Here is a 17466-nt window from a genome sequence, read left to right as displayed (position 1 = left end):
TGCTGATTGTGAGGCAACAGCTAAGCCACCGCAAAAGAACCATTTGCACAGGTTAAGTGGAGAAGTCAGACTATTGTATTATATTGTGTTTTTACATTGTTGTAATTCGCCCTCAGTCCCAAGGGATTGTGCGGCATGGAAGTAAATAAATGAATGAATGAATGAGCAAACAAACAATTTTTGGAAGAGCACCGATAGCTGGTTCAGAAATCCGTTACAGGTAATCCTCGACTTACGACCAAAACGAGGCCAAATTTTCTGTGGTTCAGTGAAACATTTGTTCAGTCAGGGAGTTGTGCCCCCTTTCTTACAATCTTTCTTGCCACAGTTTTTAAGTGAATCTGGCTTTCCGATTTATTGATTTATTATTTATTTATTTATTAGATTTGTATGCCGCCCCTCTCCGTAGACTCGGGGCGGCTAACAACAGTAATAAAACAACATATAACAAATCTAATATTTAAAATAACTAAAAACCCTTATTAAAAACCAAACATACACACAAATATTTATTGATTTTGATTTCTATGCTGCCTTTCTCCTGAGGCTCACAAGAGATCACATGATCTTGGGAATCTGCAACCCCCGTAGACATAGACGTGAACCTTATTGTCAAACATCTGATTTTGGTCACAGGGTCATGATAGGGGTCGTAACTGAAAAACAATGTCACTTCTTTTTCAGTGCCATAACTTGAAATGGTCACTAAGTAGTTGGAAGTCGAAGACTAACTGTACTCCCTTCCGGCTGGTATTTAACTGGCTGCTCTAGACTCATATGAGCCATACCTAAGCAAGTTCTCCTAGGACTTGTCAATTTCACTTTCACATTCAAATGAAGTGGAAAGTAGATGGGGGAAACAAGGAGTAAGAAGGTAGAAGGAAGAGATCGAGATAGAGGGAGAGGAGTGTAATAGAAAGAAGGAAAACAGGCTGATGAATAGGAGTAGAAAGTAGGTGTAAGTAGGCACCTTCTGTTGCATAGCTCCCAGCGACCGATAAGGGCCCACAGATTTGGCCTTCTCCAGATCCAGCCAGTCAAACAATGCCGCCTAGCGAGGACACAGAAGGGCCTTCTCTGTGGTGGCTCCGGCTCTCTGAAACCAGCCCCCTCCAGAGGTCTATAACCTTCCGACCCTACTGGCTTTTGGCAAAGTTGTTAAAATATGGCTCTTCCGGCAGGCCTGAGGCCTTGATCGAATATCAGTTAGTGATATTGAAAGATATGTATGCAGGGGTGGGCTACTGCCTGGATGGTGGGGAATTGTATGCTGCCCCTCTCCGAAGTGTGTGAAGTGACATTTGAATGGAAAGTGAGAAAAAGAAAGAGAAGTTCCTATCAGCTTCTTCTCTGATGCCTTTTCTAAAGGATTTCATGATGGTCGTTCATTCCAATACTTAGCCAAGCCCCAGGAAAAATAAATAGAACCCAGAAGAAAAAGAATGGAAATGTGTGCTGCATTTCTCAATCAGCAATAATGATAATTCTAATTCCCATACATTCTTTTTTTCCTGTAGAGCTAGTGCAGGAGAACAACAAAATATCAAAGATCAACCTGGTTTGCAATACTTCTTATTTGTTAAGATTTATTGCTTTATTGATTTAAATTCATTGTTACATTTACCACCCCCCAGAGTCATTGTTTTGACAAGGGCAGCCATACAATTTAAAATACAATGAAGTTATCACCAAATAAAATGATTTTTCTATTGAAGAAAAATCAGATGGAGGGACGGAGTGTTAGTTACTGGTAGGTGTATGCTACCTGACATTTAAAAGCACTGGATATATTTTAATCACAAGTTTAATTAATAAAATTAGAAGAGGTATGTGGAGGACCAAGATTAAATTGGGTGGGTAAAAAAGGGTTTGGGTCTATGACAGCACATCTAAAAAATACCCCTTTTTGCTACTCTAATATTCCCTGCTTATGTTTTACTATATTAGGATGTAGTTTGTCTCTATGGCAGGGTGGTCAAACTCAATTAAAAATTCAATCAAACTCCTGGGTGCCAGTACAGTTTGTCAGTAGCAATGGGATTTAGAGCCCATCATTGGAGTATAATGGGATGGGGGGAGGGGTTGGGGAGGGTATCTGGAACATTAAAATTGCACATCATCTAATGCTTCTCTTAATTCCGTCATTTCCCCTCAAACTGAAAATTGGCTTCATTTATTTTTTTTGATTATCATCTTCAGGCAGAAAAACTTGACAGGCTTTCTTTCCTGGGAGCCTTGGTTTTCCCAGACTCCAGAAAATAGTTTTTGATTCATTCCGAACTCTTGCAAATATCTCTTTTATGTCATCTAAATAAAATGGTCCTACGATCGCACTCTTATAAAATGTTATAAAGGTATTAAAAGGGGGGGGAGTAAGATTTTGGAGTGTTTTTTGCATGTTATGTGGCTGCTGCTTGAAGCTTGTATGTTCTTCTTCTCTTACTTCAGAGCTTCTAACATGGAAGGTCTTCTCCTTATGTATTTGTCATATGTCACATTCTGAAAGAAACAGAAAAGCATTTATATTACTACCTCCAATAATAAATTCCATTTCAAACAACTTCTATTATAAATTCCAATAGAAATTCTAATAGAAAATAAATTTGGTGGGTGTTGTGACATGTTTAATCTTTCCCTTCCTGTTGAACTAAGAAATCCCAAATTCAAGCATCTTCATTGGATGGCTTTCCAGCATCACCTATAGACTTCCTGTTGGGTAGAACATCTTCATTAAGAAACCTATAAGATTGACGGCAGAAGAAGACCTCATGGTCCATCTAGTCTACTCTTATACTATTTCCTGTATTTTATCTTAGGATGGATATATGTTTATCGCAGGCATGTTTAAATTCAGTTACTGTGGATTTACCAACCACATCTGCTGGAAGTTTGTTCCAAGCATCTACTACTCTTTCAGTAAAATATTTTCTCACACTGCTTCTGATCTTTCCCCCAACTAAACCTCATATTGTGACCCCTTGTTCTTGTGTTCACCTTCCTCCTGAACCTTATTTAACCCTTTAACATATTTAAATGTTTCGATCATGTCCCCCCTTTTCCTTCTATCCTCCAGACTATACAGATTGAGTTCATTAAGTCTTTCCTGATAAGTTTTATGCTTAAGACCTTCCACAATTTTTGTAGCCCATCTTGGGACCCATTCATTTTTATCAATAAATTTTTTTAGGTAAGGTCGCCAGAACTGAACAGTGTTCCAAATGTGGTCTCAACAGCACTCTATACAGCAGGATCACAATCTCCCTCTTCCTGTTTGTTATACCTCTAGCTATGCAGCCAAGCATTCTCCTTGCTTTCTGTTCCACCTGACCGCACTGTTCACCCATTTTGAGACTGTCAGAAATCACTACCCCTAAATCCTTCTCTTTTAAGAAAACTCTCCTCTAGCAGAAATGTTTGCAATCATTGACAGTCTGCAGCCTTACCTGATGAGTTGGCCTCCCCATCACTCTCTTGGGAAGATTCGCTTTCAGAACGTCCCAGGCCTCTTCCTCTAGTTGGAGAGATGTTAGCATCGTATCCTCCAGAATTGGGGAAGCCTGAAGACAAAAGAAACCTTAGGAACTTTTATTAAAGATTTGGTTTTAATCTACAGGTAAATCCTCAGTATATCAGTGTAATAGAGCCTGCTGTTATGTTCGCAGTCAGGAGGTGAAGCGTCTCAATGGCCCCCAATGGCCTGATTTAAACAAAGAATCATTAAACAAATACCTGGGTTGTTAAGTGGAGTGTGGGTGCCTCCAGGATGGGGGAGGCCTGTCCTGGCCCTCTCAAGGCTTCCCCCAATATTGAGACACCATCATGCTCCATTCCCCTCACCTTGGGCCCTAACAGGCTTCTCTCTTACCAGATCATTTGAGGCCTTAAACGCCTGATTCCACCCCACCAGGCCATACACCCTTCTTTCTCCTCAGTTACTGTAACATGAAGAGCCCCGCAGTGTTCCAGAGCACTAGAATGACTTATTTGTTTGAGTGGCTGCGTGGTGCCATTTTGAAAGCAGCCACCATTTTGTCCTGCCTACCAAATGGCAGCCACATTTAAGTCAGGCTGTGCGGCCCCCATGCAAACTGCTTCATTTTGCTGCCTTAACAAAGTCTGCTCATTGCTGCAGAATCTTTCTGCAGCATTCAGAAGCTTTTGCAGTACTATGCCGACCTCTCTAGGGCAGCAAAATGAAACAGTTCGCTTGCTGGCTGCCATTTTGTTCACACACAGAAACAAGTGTGGACAAAATGGCAGCCACATTTGTGTCACCACTATGCGGCCCTGGCTATAAACAGCTTCGCTTTGCTGCCTTAACAAGGTCTGCCCAGTGCTGCAGGTGCTTTCTGCGGAATTCAGAAGCTTCTTCAAGCCCTGTGCAGCAGCATTTTGTCTGGTGGCCGCCATTTTTGTCCTTTTTGGCCAGCAGGCAGGACAAAAATGTCAGCCACATCTGGATCGTCATTGTATTGCCTGGAGACAAATGGCTTGGTTTCCTTTCCCAAGATGAGGCGTGGAGAGCTTCAGTTAAGGTTTAAGGGCTACAAGTGCTATTGCTATAAGCAGCATTAGTATGGAAGGTTGCAAGGAAAATTTCCCCATAATTCCCTCCAAGAAGCCCATTATAGTATAGGATCCTGGTTCTCATACTCCATAGGGCCTCCCTGCCTAGCACCTACTTGAAGGTCCCAGCCTACAACATGATGAAAACGAAACTTTATAATTAATCCTTGCATTTACGACCTTTGTATCTCTGCAAAGCAAACTAAGACGAAGAAAGAATCATAAGTATTTCTGCTTCAGATTTCCTTTGCTTTACAAATCTGTGATTGGTTGTAAAGTTACTTTTATCTCGCTGCTTTTAACTGCAATTGTGTAATGAAAACCACCTATGGAAAAGGAGAATTTACAATTACAGTACCTGTAAACATCGAATCAGATACACCATCTGTGAAAGATTCATGCTTTTTAATGTTTTCAGAAACTTCGGATCTGCTGGCATAGCTGGTTGATGGCTGAGGATTGTTTGGGTGTTTTATTTCTGTGAATGGGAATGGCAACTGGGAAGGAAGTTTGGTTTCTTTACCTTCGTTTTCCTTCTTTTTTCTTTCATATATTTCGTGGTAACATTTTAAGCTTTCACAAATTTCCACATTTACCTTTCTAAAACGTTGTTCATCTGGATCCACACTTCCTAAGTCTGATAATATTGTTTTAACTCTTGAGAAAATACCAGCCAATCCTTCCTCAGTGAATGTTTTCAATTCAACGTCTACAGGTTGTTCTTCTTTTTCTCGTTCTATTTCTGCGTCTTCTTCCCTAACCTTTTGTGCTTCCAGTTCTTTTTTCAGTTCAATTAAATCTTGGTCTGAAAGCTCTCCCTCAGTGTATGCTATCAATTTGTTCACGTCTTCAGCCTCCACCTCTAAATCAAGGTATTTTGTGAGTGTCAAAATTGTCTTACTTATTTCATCCAAATATTTACTATGGCTAAATCCCTCAAAATTATTTGCAAAAGCCTTGTAACATTTTAAGCATTTCAAAAATTGTTGCATGCTTTTCACAGTAAAATCCTCCCATGCTGCTACAATGTTTTCAATACAATGCAGGATATTATAGCTTTCCCAAAACTTGTCCAATGTTATTTTGTCATCTTCTGTTGCGGCTAAGGCTTTGGCAAACACTGCGTGCAAATAGTATGCACTGAATAGCAAGATAGCTCTCTGGCCCATTGGTTGCCGGAGAGTGGTGACGATTTGGGGTAGATAAACTACTTTGACATCAGGGTGGATACTATCGAGATCCAGGGCATATCCAGGTACTTTGTCCAGAAGCAGGAGAATTTTAAAAGGAATCCCCTTTTGCCCACAATATTCCTTCACCTGAGGTATGAAACAATTTGTAAACCAATCCTGAAAGAAACCTGTCAACCAGGTCTCACAATCAAATCGGTAATAAACAGGAAGTGTGTTCTTGTTTCTTTTTAGAATCATACTGGCATGATCTGATTTGAGGATCACAAATGGCTTCAGCTTGAATCCGACAACATTTCCCCCCAATAACACGGTTACTCTCTCCTTAAATGCTTTACAACTGGGCATTGCTTGAGCCTCTTTGTGTATATACGTCTGCTCCAGAATTTTTTTCCAGTATAACTCAATTTCATCCACTCTGAATATCTGATGTGCAGAATAATTTCCCTCTGCTACGAGATCATCAATTTCATCCAGAAAATGTGGGGCGGTTCGTTTTTCAGCCTGTAAATCTTCATGTGATGGAATCTGATAATGAAATCTTTGCTGAAATCGCAGAAACCAGTGTGGGTTAGCACTAAATGTTTCGGTATATTCCTTCCCTGCTTGTTCCTTCAGCGTTCTGAAAATGCTGCATGCCTTAATCTGAATGAGGGGAAAGCTAAGCAGAAGCCTCTTTTGCATCCGATTTTTGATCCAAAGTATCAACAGGGATTCCATTTCAGAGCGTTGGGGTCTTATTATTTTTGGTTTTTTTTCTCTCATTCTTATTTTTCTTTTCAATGTCTCTCTGACCTTTTCCTTGTTCTTCACAATAGAGTAAATGGTGGCATAACACAGGCCTTCTTCTTTGGCTATTTCTTGCATCTTCTTCCCGGCTTCATAATCTTTGATCATCTTCATCTTCAAATTGAGATCAATGCATTTCCTATGATGCTTTTTCCTTGTTTCAGTTGGATTGGGGTTCTTTCTCTTTGAAGACGTCTTGATATGGGATATAAATGCATGTGAACAAGTAAATAAGCAAGTGAAAATAAGAACAGATGACATGCAATACTGACTATAATATGAATATGTTACTGAAAAACAAATGTGCAAAATGCAAAAATGCACTCATTGGTTACGTAATTATTTTTAAAACTACTGTTGCATTTGCAAACACTAATTAAGTGAAGTAGTTAATGAATGAGCAATGGTTGCATCACAATCTGAGCCCTTTACTACAGAGGTTTATGTACCGACCCACACATTTGCCCAAACACTCTTTGTCTGCAAAAGAAGTGGCCCAGTGGCCAGGCTTGTTGGAGCGAATGATGGCAAGCTTTTCTGAGAGTAAATGGCTATGGATTTTTACTGGAAGGCAATGGTGCATGAGGCGCATGGGCCAATTTGGTTGCTCCTTTCAGCCGCAAAAAAAGCAGGCCGTTTCATGGGTCACTTCTTTTGACCACGAAGGAAGCGTCCCACAGCCAAGTGAGGTGCATGGGTCGTTCCTTTAAGCCACAAAAGAAGTGGCCCGTTGACAAAATGAGATGCGTAGGGCAAGTTTTCCCCCCTCTGCCCTTCCCCCCCCCTCGCCTCACTCGTGTTGTCCACACTGCGACGTGAGAAAATGGCGGGGACTGGCTGCACATAGATAGGGTCAAAATAGACTTTATCTTAAATAGAGTCAAAATTTGGGGGTACGGCCTAATTTTAACGCATGTGCACAAAACAGTGTGGGGCCTTCATGTTTGGGTGTTTTAGGAGAAGCACAGTAACCACACTTGACAGCAATGACTGCGAGAGGGATCTTGGAGTCGTGATAGGCAACCAAACAAATATGAGCTAGTAATGTGTAACTGCAGCCAAAAAAGCCAATACAATCCTAAGCTGCCTTAACAGAGGGATACATTCTGGAACTAGGTAGGTACTAACACCACTCAATAAAGCCTTAATTAGACAACACCTAGAGTACTGCATTCAATTTTGATCACCACACTACAAAGACACTGAAAGGTTTGGGAACTAAAACATACAAATAGAGATTGCAGGAATTGGGCGTGGCTAGCCTAGCAAAGAGAAGGACCAAGGGAGACATGATAGCAGTGTTCCAATACCTGAGGGGCTACCACAGAGAGGGGAGGGTCAGGCTGCTTTCCAAAGCAACAGAAGGCCAAACTAGGAATAATGGATGGAAGATGAATAAAGAGAGTAGGAGGTTTCTGAAGGTGAGACTGACCAACCAGTGGAACGGCTTGCCTGCGAAGGCTGTGTGAGGTCCAACTCTTGATACTTTCAAGGGGAGATTGGACTGCCATTTGTCTGAGGTGGTGTAGGGTCTCCTGCTCAAGCAGGAGCTGGACTAGATGATCTACAAGGTCCCTTCAAACTCAAAGAAACAACTAACCAACCAACCAACCAACATATATCCATTGTAAGATAAAATACAGGAAATAGTAAAAGGGCAGACTAGATGGACCATGGGGTCTTTTTCTGCCGTCAGTCTTCTATGTTTCTATGTTTCTAACCAACCAACCAACCAACCAACCAACCAACCAACCAACCAACCAACCAACCATTTATTTCCAATCCCTTAGGAATCAGAGCTGCTTACAACAATATAAAAACAATACAATATAATAGTAAGATGTCAATATTAAAATTAAACCGTCTAAAATTATAATCAGGATTAGGTGGCATATAAGTTAATTAATAATTAATAATAATAGTAATCACAGAGTTGGAAGGGACCTTGGAGGTCTTCTAGTCCAACTCCCTGCTAAGGCAAGAGACCCTACACTACTTCAGACAAATGGTTGTCCAACATCTTCTTAAAAATTTCCAGTGTTGGAGCATTCACAATTTCTGGAGGCAAGCTGTTCCACTGGTTAATTGTTCTAACTGTCAGGAAATTTGTTCTTAGTTCTAAGTTGCTTCTCTCCTTGTTTAGTTTCCACCCATTGCTTCTTGTTCTACCCTCAGGTGCTTTGGATAATAGGTTGATTGCTTCTTCTTTGTGGCAACCTCTGAGATATTGGAACACTGCTATCATGTCTCCCCTGGTCCTTCTTTTCATTAAACTAGCCATGCCCAGTTCCTGCAACTGTTCCTCATATGTTTTAGCCTCCAGTCACCTAATCATCTCTGTTGCTCTTCTCTGCACTTTTTTCTAGAGTTTCAACATCCTTTTTGCATCGTGGGGACCAAAACTGAATGCAGTATTCCAAGTGTGGCCTTACCAAGGACTGATAAAGTGGTATTAACACTTCACAATGATCTTCTAGCCCCTTGTTAATGCAGCCTAGAACGGTGTTGGCTGTATTGCAAGCAGCTGCACAATTAAATTAAATTAAGTTCAGTTAAAATAAATTCCCCAGTAATCTCTCAATCCCAAAATCTTCAACCTTACATTATCTACAGTAGACCTCTCCCCTTTTCTCAGAGGTCTGTAAGGGGCGTGCATAAGTGCACCTTTGTGCCTACCGTCCCTGTCCTAATGTCTTTTTATCTTTTATATCTCTATTTTATACTTATATTATGTTAAACATACTACAATGCTATATTTGTATGACAAATAAGTAAATAATCAGGGAGCCGGGATAAAAAATCAGAGATACCAGATGCGGGACAAATGGAGAGGATTTCCACCACCACCCTTTCCCCCCATCCCAAACAAACAACAAGAACAAAAAGGCAAATGGAAATATTTATTTCTCGCCCGGCCCCTACGAAGCAAATGGCTCAGCTTCTGGGCAGCCCTACTCGAGGGGGAGGCGGGGACCCGCGCGGCTGATCCAGTGACCCTCCGACCAGAAGGGGAACCGACTTTCTTCCCGCGTTTTCTTACCACGTTACTCGCTGCAGGAAGAGCCGTCGCCGTCGCCATCGCCCCCTCTTCCCCCTCCCGCCTGCCCTGTTCCTGGCTCCGACCCACTTCCCTTTAATGTGGGACAGCAGCCCGGGGGCTCCTCCCCCCACAACCCCGGTCCGGATTGGAGGAGGGGAGAAGGCAAGGACGTCTGTTGGGAGGCGAAGCTCAGGCTGCTTTTGCACAGGTTAAGCTTTTGTTGGGATTCTTGTTTCTGGGAGCGTGTTTGGGAAGAAAGACATGGCTTGTTGCCATTTTCCTGGCCGGTATTCAGAGCTGCCTGCTTGCCCAAGGTCCCTCGGGACCAATGCTGGCTACTTAGGACCAACTTAAAAAAAACAACAACTGTCAAATGCATTTTTTAGTTTGCTTGCTAGCTTATAATGCGTGTACTGCTTGGATCTAGTCACTTGGATTCGGCCATGAATGATTGAAAGTATGTATGCTTTCCCCCCCCCTATTCTATTCTATAGGTCATAACCTACACTTTGAACTGCGTCTGGAAACCAATTGGCAGCCAATGCAGTCTGCGGAGAGATATGTTGGAGAGATTTCCTACTACGGCTTGACTTCCTGGCTCCAATCCTTCCCCGCAGGGAGGCGGAACCAATGAAGATGTTCCGCCCCAGACGCCTGATGGACCCAGAGGGCTTTCAGACGGCGCTTGGGGTTATTCCAGAGGCACTCATCCACAGTTCGGCGGAGTCTCTTGCGGAGGCCTGGAACAAGGCTGCAGCGGAGGCTCTTGATCGGATTGCGCCTTTGCGACCTCTCCATGGCGCTAGACCCCGTAGAGCCCCATGGTTCAACGAGGAGCTCCGGGAGTTGAAACACCAAAAGAGACGTCTAGAGAAGCGATGGAGGAAGAGTAGGTCTGAATCTGATCGAACACTTGTAAGAGCTTTTATTAAGACTTACAAAGTGGCGCTCAAGGTGGCAAGATGCGCGTACCATGCCGCCTTGATTGCATCAGTGGAATCCCGCCCGGCCGCTCTGTTTAGGGTGACCCGCTCCCTTCTCAACCAGGGGGGAGTTGGGGAGCCCTTACAGAGCAGTGCCGAGGATTTTAACACGTTTTTCGCTGATAAAATCGCTCAGATCCGGGCCGACCTCGACTCCAATTGGAAAACAGAGTTGACTGACAACGAGTCAGTCGAGGAGACTGGGGCACGTACTTGTCCACCTGTCTGGGAAGAGTTTGATCTGGTGACACCTGATGAAGTGGACAAGGCCATTGGAGCTGTGAGTTCCACAACCTGTTTACTGGATCCGTGTCCCTCCTGGCTGGTCTTGGCCAGCAGGGAGGTGACACGGAGTTGGGCCCAGGAGATTACCAACGCTTCCTTGGGGAGGGGAGTTTTTCCAACACTCTATAATGAGGCGCTCATGCGCCCCCTCCTCAAGAAGCCTTCCCTGGACCCAACCGTACTTAATAACTATCGTCCAGTGTCCAACCTTCCCTTTATGGGGAAGGTTGTCGAGAAGGTGGTGGCACTCCAGCTCCAGCGATCCTTGGAAGAAGCCGATTATCTAGGTCCCCAGCAGTCGGGTTTCAGGCCCGGTTACAGCACGGAAACTGCTTTGGTCGCGTTGATGGATGATCTCTGGCGGGCCCGGGACAGGGGTTTATCCTCTGTCCTGGTGCTTCTTGACCTCTCAGCGGCTTTCGATACCATCGACCATGGTATCCTTCTGCACCGGCTGGAGGGGTTGGGGGTGGGAGGCACTGTTCTCCAGTGGTTCTGCTCCTACCTCTCCGGTTGGTCGCAGTCGGTGTTAGTGGGGGGTCAGAGGTCGACTCCAAGGTCTCTCCCTTGTGGGGTGCCTCAGGGGTCGGTCCTCTCCCCCCTGCTATTTAATATCTACATGAAACCGCTGGGTGAGATCATCCAAGGGCATGGGGTGAGGTATCATCAGTACACTGATGATACCCAGCTTTACATCTCCACCCCATGTGTCCAGTCAACGAAGCAGTGGAAGTGATGTGCCGGTGTCTGGAGGCTGTTGGGGCTTGGATGGGTGTCAACAGACTCAAACTCAACCCGGATAAGACGGAGTGGCTGTGGGTCTTGCCTCCCAAGGACAATTCTATCTGTCCGTCCATTACCCTGGGGGGGGAATCATTGACCCCCTCGGAGAGGGTCCGCAACTTGGGCATCCTCCTCGATCCACAGCTCACATTAGAGAACCATCTTTCAGCTGTGGCGAGGGGGGCGTTTGCCCAGGTTCGCCTGGTGCACCAGTTGCAGCCCTATCTGGACCGGGACTCATTGCTCACAGTCACTCATGCCCTCATCACCTCGAGGTTCGACTACTGTAATGCTCTCTACATGGGGCTACCTTTGAAGAGTGTTCAGAAACTTCAGATCGTGCAGAATGCAGCTGCGAGAGCAGTCATGGGTTTACCTAGGTATGCCCATGTTTCACCATCACTCCGCAGTCTGCATTGGCTGCCGATCAATTTCCGGTCACAATTCAAAGTGTTGGTTATGACCTTTAAAGCCCTTCATGGCACTGGACCAGAATATCTCCGAGACCGCCTTCTGCCGCATGAATCCCAGCGACCGATTAGGTCCCACAGAGTGGGCCTTCTCCGGGTCCCGTCAACTAAACAATGTCGGTTGGCGGGCCCCAGGGGAAGAGCCTTCTCTGTGGCGGCCCCGACTCTCTGGAACCAACTCCCCCCAGAGATTAGAACTGCCCCTACTCTCCCTGCCTTCCGTAAACTCCTTAAAACTCACCTTTGTCGTCAGGCATGGGGGAACTGAAACACCTCCCCCGGGCATGTACAATTTATGCACGGTATGTTTGTGTGTGTGTTTGTTAGTAAAATGGGGTTCTTTTTTAAATATTTTAAATTATATTTGGATTTGTTATGATGAATTGTTGTGTCATGCTGTGAGCCGCCCCGAGTCTGCGGAGAGGGGCGGCATACAAATCTAAATAATAAAAATAAATAAATAAATAAAATAAAGATATGTAGATGTCTGGGTAAGCCCATGACTGCTCGTGTGGCTGTGTTCTGCACAATTTGCAGTTTCCGAACGCTCTTCAGAGGTAGCCTCATGTAGAGAGCATTGCAGTAGTCGAACCTCGAGATGATAAGGGCATGAGTGACCATGAGCAAGGACTCCCTGTCCAAATAGGGCCGCAACTGGTGCACCAGGCGGTGGGGCACCTGGAACATATGAAGAACAGTTACAGGAACTTGCAATGGCTAGTCTAATGAAGAGAAGGATGAGGGGAGACATAGCAATGTTCCAATATTTGAGGGGCTTCCACTGAGAGGAGGTGGTGAAGCTATTTTCCAAAGCACCTGAAGGCCAGACAAAGGAATAATGGATGGAAACTGACCATGAAGAGATTCAACCTAGAAATAAGGAGGAACTTTCGGACAGTGAGAGCAAACAGCCAATGGGACAGAAGTTGCCTTCAGGAGTTGTGGCAGCGTTATCACTTGAGACTTTCAAGAAGAGATTGGACTGCCATTTTGTCAGAAATGATGTAGGGCAGTGATGGTGAACGTTTTTTGGGTCACGTGTCAAAAGGGTGTGTGTGTATGTGCTAGCCTGTGTGCATGTGCTCACACCCATTCCCCAAACACATATGTGCACCCGTGCTATCCTTGCACATGCGTACAATCTCCCCCAGTTCCCGCACGTAGGCCTCACTGAGGCCTAGGACGGTGAAAAAATTGCCAAACTGGCATCGGACCAGAATTCCTACGGGGCCACCTTCTGCCGCACGAATCCCAGCAGCCGATTAGGTACCACAGAGTTGGCCTTCTCCGGGTCCCGTCGTCCAAACAATGTTGTCTGGCGGGACCTAGGGGAAGAGCCTTCTCTGTGGCAGCCCCGGCCCTCTGGAATCAACTCCCCAAAGAGATTTGAACTGCCCCAGCCCGCTTTGCCTTCCACAAGACTTTGAAGACCCATTTATATCACCAGGTATGGGGGGATTAATGCACCCCCTTCTGACTAGTAAGACTTGAGTATGGTATGACTGTGTAGCATTGGTTGTTTTTTTAATGATAGTGGGTTTTTTAACTTTAGTTTTAATTATTAGATTTCTACAGTATTTGTTTGTTTGTTTATTTATTAGTTAGGATTTGTATGCCGCCCCTCTCCAGAGACTCGGGGCGGCTAACAGCGACAATAAAACAGTGTACAATAGTAATTTGGTATTAGAAATGATTAAAAATCCAATATATAAACCAACCATACATACATACATACCATGCATAGAATTGTAAAGGCCTAGGAGGAAAGATGATCTCAATTCCCCCATGCCTGGCGGCAGAGGTGGGTTTTAAGTTGTTTACAAAAGGCAAGGAGGGTGGGGGCAGTTCTAATCTCTGGGGGGAGTTGGTTCCAGAGGGCCGGGGCCGCCACAGAGAAGGCTCTTCCCCTGGGTCCCGCCAAGCAACATTGCTTAGTTGACAGGACCCGGAGAAGATCCTCTGCCGTCAGGTATGGGGGAACTGAAACATCTCCCCCTTGCCCATGTTGTTTTGGTGTTAGATTGATTGTGTGCTTGTTTTTTTAATATTCTGGGGTTATTTTTTATGAATTTTTTTAGCTTAACATTGTAATTGGATTGGTGGGTATTGGATTTGTTATTATGTATTGTTTTTACTTTGTTGTGAGCCGCCCCGAGTTTGCGGAGAGGGGCGGCATATAAATCCAATAAATCTAATCAAATCTAATCTAATCTAATCACTCTGTGGGACCTAACTGGTCGCTGGGATTCGTGCAGCAGAAGGCGGTCCCTGAGGTAATCTGGTCCAGTGCCATGAAGTATTGTTATTATTATTGTGAGCCGCCCCGAGTCCTCGGAGAGGGGCGGCATACAAATATAATAAATTATTATTATTATTATTATTATTATTATTATTATTATAATATAAGGGCAGACTAGATAGATCATGAGGTCTTTTTCTGCCCTCAGTCTTCTGTTTCTATTATTATTATTATTATTATTATTATTATTATTATTATTATTAAACTGGAAGTTTTTCTAAAAAAGGATTTCTGGTTTGCCTATTGTTTTTTGCACTCCAGACCCTTTAATGAAGCTTCCTAAAGCCCCAGAGTGCAAAAAGCAGTCGGTTTTCCCGTTGGGCTGTTTTTCGCACTCCATCATTTCAGGGACACTTCCCTGAAGCCTCAGAAGGGCGAAACAGCCTTCCCCAAGGCTGAAAATCATCTGGCTAGCACGCGCATGCATGTTAGAGCTCACACAGGGCAATGCCTCATGTGTCGTCCAATATGGCTCTGCGTTCCACCTGTGGCACAGGTTCACCATCATGAATGTAGGGTCTTCTGCTTGAGTGGTGTGTGTGTGTGTTTTGGATTAGATGACCTACATCAATGATGGCAACCCTTTTTTTCCTCAGGTGCCAAAAGAGTGTGAGCATGCACTATTTGTACATGTGCGAGTGCCCCCACCCATAATTCAATGCCTGGGGAGGGTGAAAACAGCTTCCCCCGCCTCCTGGGGGCCAGAAACGGCCTGTTTCCCAACTTCTAGTGGGCCCAGTAGGCTTGTGTTTCACCCTGTCCAGGCTCCAAAGCTTCCCTGGAGACGGGGAAGGGTAAAAATGACCTTCTCCATCCCTCTGGAGGCTCCTCTGAAAGCCAAAAATGCCCTCCCAGAGCCTCTGTGAGAACCAAAAATTAGCTGGCCAGCACTCACATGCACAATGGATGTGAGCAAGGGCAATGGCTCGCGTGCCAGCAGATATGGCTCCGCATGCCACCTGTGGCACCCGTGCCATAGGTTCGCCATCACCGACGTACATGGTCCCTTCCAATTCTGCTAATTTGTTGTATGTACCGAGGAGACAAAGGACTAGATGGGAACTTCGCACAGGAATGTGTCATTTTTCTATTATCAGGGGATGTGTTATTGTTGTTGTGAGCCGCCCCGAGTCTTCGGAGAAGGGCGGCATGCAAATCTAATATATTATTATTATTATTATTATTATTATTATTATTATTATTATGTCAATACAACACAGCAAACGAGATCACTATGCTGGATTTCATATTTCATCACCAGTCGGGCGCTTCCCAAACACCTAGGACTGCGTGACGTAGCGGCGAATTACGTAAATCCAATAAATAAATAAATAAATGTAAAACAAAATCAAGTGATTTTATTATTATTATTATTATTATTATTATTATTATTATTATTATTATTATTAATTGGATTTGTATGCCGCCCCTCTGCGCAGACTCGGGGCGGCTAACAACAATGATAAAAACAGACTCCCAAAGACTCGGAGCGGTTATCTTATCACAGGATTTGATTGGTTTTATTGGATTTGATTAAGGTAATAATCACAGGAGTGGCAAGTAGAGCAGGCCCCGGTGAAATCTGAAGATGGAAAATGGGTATAGGCCAGTGGTGGGTTTCAATTTTTTCCCCCCAGCTGCCATTTCTGTGGCCGTGGCATGGTGGTTGTGGTAGAGGAAGGATACTGTAAAACCTATATTCCCAAGGAAGGTTACTACAAAATCCCCGTTTCTTCCCGATCAGCTGTCATTCAGGATGCAGAGAATAGGTGGGGGCAGGACCAGTCATAGGTGGTATTTATCTGTTCTCCGAACTACTCAAAATTTAAGAACCTAAGAAGAGCCCTGCTGAATCAGGCCAAAGCCCATTGAGTCCAGCATTCTGTGTCACACAGTGGCCCACCAATTGTCTATGGAGATCTTGAGCAGAAGGAGAAGGCAAAACCCTCCCTTTCCCTTGACCTCCAACAAATGGTACTCAAGGGAATCCTGCCTGCCGTAACCAACATAGAGGCGGCACTTGGACATCCATTTCAATAACCACCGATACACTTGGCATCCATGAATCTGTCTAATCCTGCCTTGAAGCTATCCAGGCTGACAGCTGTCACGACCTCTTCTGGAAGTGAATTCCATAAACCAACGACCCTCTGGGTGAAGAAATATTTCCCTTTATTTGTCCTCGCTTTCTTTCCTATGAGCTTTAGGGAGTGCCCCCTTGTCCTAGTATTGTGTGATAGAGAAAATAATTTTTCTCTATCCACCTTTTCTATCCCATGCTGGTTTCTATCATTTCCATCACTGGTTCTCCAGAACTGGTCAGAACCTACTGAAACAACCCTGTTTTTTGCCACCCAAATATTCTCCGCTAAATAGGTTCCACTGTACTGTGTTAGGCTGCAGCTCTTTTCCTAAAATCTCCAGAGGCCAAAATGTATTCAACAAGGAGCCACAGCCCCGCACAGCAACAGCCCTTACAGATAAATCTACAGTGATACCTTGTCTTATAAACTTAATTGGTTCTGGGATGAGGTTTGTAAGGTGAAAAGTTTGTAAGACGAAACAATGTTTCCCATAGGAATCAATGGAAAAGTGATTAATGCGTGCAAGCCAAAAATTCACCCCTTTTGCCAGACGAAGCGCCCGTTTTTGCAAGGCTGGGATTTCCCTGAGGTTCCCCTCCATGGGAAACCCCACCTCCAGATTTCTGTGTTTTTGCAATGCTGCAGGGAAAATCCCAGCAGGGGAATCCCAGCATCGCAAAAACACCAAAGTCCTTGAAACCCCACCTCCGGACCTCTGTGTTTTTGCGATGCTGCGATTTCACTGAGGCTCCCCTCGCTGGGAAACCCCATCTCCAGACTTCCGTTGCCAGCAAAGCACCCGTTTTTGTGTTGCTGGGATTCCCCTGCAGCATCACAAAAGCACGGAAGTCCGGAGGTGGGGTTTCCCATGGTGGGGAGCCTTAGGGGAATTCCAGCAGCGCAAAAACGGTTGCTTCACTGGCAATGGAAATCCGGAGGCAGGGCATCCCAGCGGCAGCGGTGGGTTTGTATGGTGA

At 44.5% G+C, this 17466-nt stretch overlaps 1 protein-coding gene across 1 annotated transcript; it reads right to left on the bottom strand.

Moving 5' to 3' along the window:
- Window positions 1-1559: 1559 nt before the first annotated feature.
- On the bottom strand, window positions 1560-9727 carry LOC139163024 (tigger transposable element-derived protein 1-like). Its single transcript, XM_070743933.1, has 4 exons — window positions 9586-9727; window positions 4925-6740; window positions 3444-3557; window positions 1560-2499 (listed from the first exon to the last, which is right to left on the bottom strand). Exons 1-4 carry the CDS (start codon window positions 9622-9624, stop codon window positions 2486-2488), a joined length of 1983 nt encoding a protein of 660 aa, XP_070600034.1. The 5' UTR covers window positions 9625-9727; the 3' UTR covers window positions 1560-2485.
- Between the last annotated feature and the right edge of the window lie 7739 nt (window positions 9728-17466).

This window comes from Erythrolamprus reginae, chromosome 2 (genome assembly GCF_031021105.1).
Source record: "Erythrolamprus reginae isolate rEryReg1 chromosome 2, rEryReg1.hap1, whole genome shotgun sequence".
Lineage (NCBI taxonomy): Eukaryota > Metazoa > Chordata > Lepidosauria > Squamata > Dipsadidae > Erythrolamprus > Erythrolamprus reginae.
The sequence above is the reverse complement of the archived record's forward strand: the minus strand, read 5'-3'. Positions and strand labels throughout refer to the sequence as shown.

What these genes read in the sequence shown, in the direction of transcription:
- LOC139163024 (XM_070743933.1), bottom strand. Translation starts at nt 9,624, where the DNA reads ATGGCGACGGCGACGGCTCTTCCTGCAGCGAGTAACGTG. An exon ending in TTCCTGCAGCGAGTAACGTG is followed by an intron (nt 6,741 to 9,585) that starts GTAAGAAAACGC and finishes TCCCATATCAAG; the next exon opens with ACGTCTTCAAAGAGAAAGAA. An exon ending in ATCTGATTCGATGTTTACAG is followed by an intron (nt 3,558 to 4,924) that starts GTACTGTAATTG and finishes TTTTGTCTTCAG; the next exon opens with GCTTCCCCAATTCTGGAGGA.